At 42.6% G+C, this 2,645-nt stretch overlaps 1 protein-coding gene across 1 annotated transcript in view; it reads right to left on the bottom strand.

The window, feature by feature from the left end:
* Window positions 1-2,645, bottom strand: part of Cse1l (chromosome segregation 1 like) — a 37,092-nt gene that overhangs the window by 9,820 nt on the left and 24,627 nt on the right. Inside the window, exons 15-16 of the mRNA XM_031372806.1 lie at window positions 1,468-1,604; window positions 330-433 (exon numbers count right to left, since the gene is read on the bottom strand). Coding sequence (XP_031228666.1) covers window positions 330-433; window positions 1,468-1,604 — 241 coding nt within the window. The remainder of the gene's footprint in view (window positions 1-329; window positions 434-1,467; window positions 1,605-2,645) is intronic.

Raw genomic sequence — 2,645 nt, 5'->3', positions numbered from 1 at the left:
CCCCCCCCCCCGCAGTGGTGACACATGCCTTAGGAGGCAGAGGCAGGCGGATTTCTGAGTTTGAGGTCAGCGTGGTCTACAGAGTGACTTCCAGGACAGCCAGGGACACACAGAGAAACCCTGTCTTGAAAATCCAAAAACAAAAAAACAAAACAAAACAAAAAAAGAAACATTTATCTTACTTAAAAAAAAAAAAAAAAAAAAGCAGAAAATTTTTTGTTTGAGTAGACAGTACCTAGTTCTTGAAGTATGGGAACCTGATGTATAACTACAGTGTTTTACCTTGTAATCTGAGGTTAGATAGTCTGAACACCGGGGAAACGGCCTACCTTTCATAATATATTCATTTTCTGAAGAGCCAGGAAGTGTGAGAGCTTTGAAAAGGTTTGTTAGCAGAATCTCAACAAACGGTGCGATTTCTGCAGCTGTAAAACTATAGATGAGAAAACAGCTTTCAGTCACTACCAACTCTCAGCTTTCCACCAGAGTGCCCTGGGCAAATACTACATCACACTTCTTGGCATCAAATGGGCCATTTCTCACCACTGACAACTGCGGGCACCTCTAGGAAGTAACTGATCAAGTTCCTAATTAGACACAGTGGGGGCAAGCATAACTGGACAGATAAACACACCAGGTGAGCTCAGTGCCCTCTTAATCCAGTCTTCTTGGCTCCTATCTACAATCACAGAGAGCAGTGCCCACAATCAGGAGGGTTTCAGCCACCTTCTTTTCTTGAAGGCACAGCAAATGATCTCTGCACTCACACCTGGGCCTGAAGGCGCCTTCCAGGATGTCCTTTCATCCTGAGTGGCCACTAAATGTTCAAGGCCTGGTGAAGAACAGAGCCAGAGACTGTGTTCCACGTCTTACCTAGCACTTGGTTTCAAGAATTAACACTGAAAAACAGTCTGAAAGTCATGCGGATCCCTCCTCTGCATTTCATCCAGCATCAGACCGCAAGAGCTACTTTCCTGACACCCAAAGAATGATTCATCCAAATGAAGTGCATCCCAGAGCTGAGAACAAGAGAGCTATGTGCAGCAGCAGTTGGAAACACTGCAGACAAAGGCTGTCATACACTGTCTAACGAAGCCCTTTCTTTGCTTTACTCTCAATAAATACTCTAGTCTCCATGTTTCCCTCTCTCCTTTGGCTGCTAAGAAAACTGCAAATAAAGCCTGCAGGCTCATCATTATACAAGGCCTCCTGACATACATTTGTTTTTTATTAAGTAACCTCAGGATTATTATTTCACTCTGTTCTAATTCCTTATCAGAATGAGTCTATTTTGTGAGCTGCCTTACATCCTTTCGGAAAGAGAAGTTAAATTAATAAAAATTACACATATAAGTTTTTCTAAATACTAATGACATTACGAAAACACCCAGAGAACCCTCAGCCAGTAAGGTATGCCCTCTGCCTTAAGCTAAAAAGTACAGGAAAGACTTAGAATTCAAGACTTACAGAGTGGCATTGTTTGGCCCTCTCATAGTGAACAGCCTCTCGAGAGCATGTGCGGCGTAAGTGTGGACAACAATACTCTCTGCCTCCAGGTGACTGATTAAGAGGGGAATAGAGACTAGGAGGTGCTCTTTTGGTACCTGAAAAACATTTACACGTCTTCTAAATCCAAGGTTACTTTTTAGCAAGAGAAATGGAAAACCACTGTGTTGACATTAAAAACCAGGACCCAACCTCCCCCTCTGCTGTGCTGTGACAGGCTGTATTGTTGAGAAGTGAGATCTGAATGGCTGAATTCCAAGTCACTTTTTACTAAAGAGTATTTACTCCATGTGTATGAGAGTGTATTGTGTGCATCCAGGGGCCTGTGGTCAGATGCCCTGGCCCTGGAGTATACACTGGTATGAACCCCTTCTCTAGCCATTAACTCCATTGGTTTTTTTCCCCTCAATTCTTTTCTGAACTCATATCATGAAGACAGATTCTTAAAATAAGTAAGCACAACAAAATATTGAAAAACAGCTTCCCATAATTTTAAGAACCATACTTTAAAATAAATCAAAGTTATTTTACATATGGTAAAGTTGTGTATGTGTTTGAGCACATGGAGGAGCAAGCACATGCTCTTCTTCTATGTGGATTTTCAAAATTGAACTCTGGTTTCCAGCCTTGGCCACAGATGCCTTTACCAGCTGAGTCATCGTGCTGGCCCGGCACTGGAAGTATCTAACTAGATAATCTGCCAAGGGTATAAATACCCACAGATACAGACTAGAAAGATGGCGCAGAGGTTCAGAACACTAACTGCTCTTCCAGAGGACCCAGGTCCAATTTCCAGCATTCACATGGTAGCTATCGGTAACACCAGTACCAGGGAATCTGACGCCCTCTGACAGCCAAGGGTACCAGGCACACATGTGGTCTACACGTACATGTAGGCAAAACACACACATAACAAATTTAAAACATCCTCGTCCTTCCACGTTAGGGTAAATTAAGGAAGTAAGCATAAATAGAACAAACATCACTAAATTCCATAAAAGGTGAGTACAGTGGTGCATACTTTTAATTTCTGGAAGGAGTAGCTAAAATGTAAGGCCAACCTGGTCTCATAGTGAGTCCCAAGCCAGTCTACGCAAACTGTAGGACACTGTTATGAAGACAATGCAAACTCTGAATCA

Source organism: Mastomys coucha, unplaced genomic scaffold, assembly GCF_008632895.1.
Source record: "Mastomys coucha isolate ucsf_1 unplaced genomic scaffold, UCSF_Mcou_1 pScaffold15, whole genome shotgun sequence".
In the NCBI taxonomy this organism is placed as follows: Eukaryota; Metazoa; Chordata; class Mammalia; order Rodentia; family Muridae; genus Mastomys; species Mastomys coucha.
Note: the sequence above shows the minus strand (reverse complement) of the source record. Positions and strands in the feature narration are given on the sequence as shown.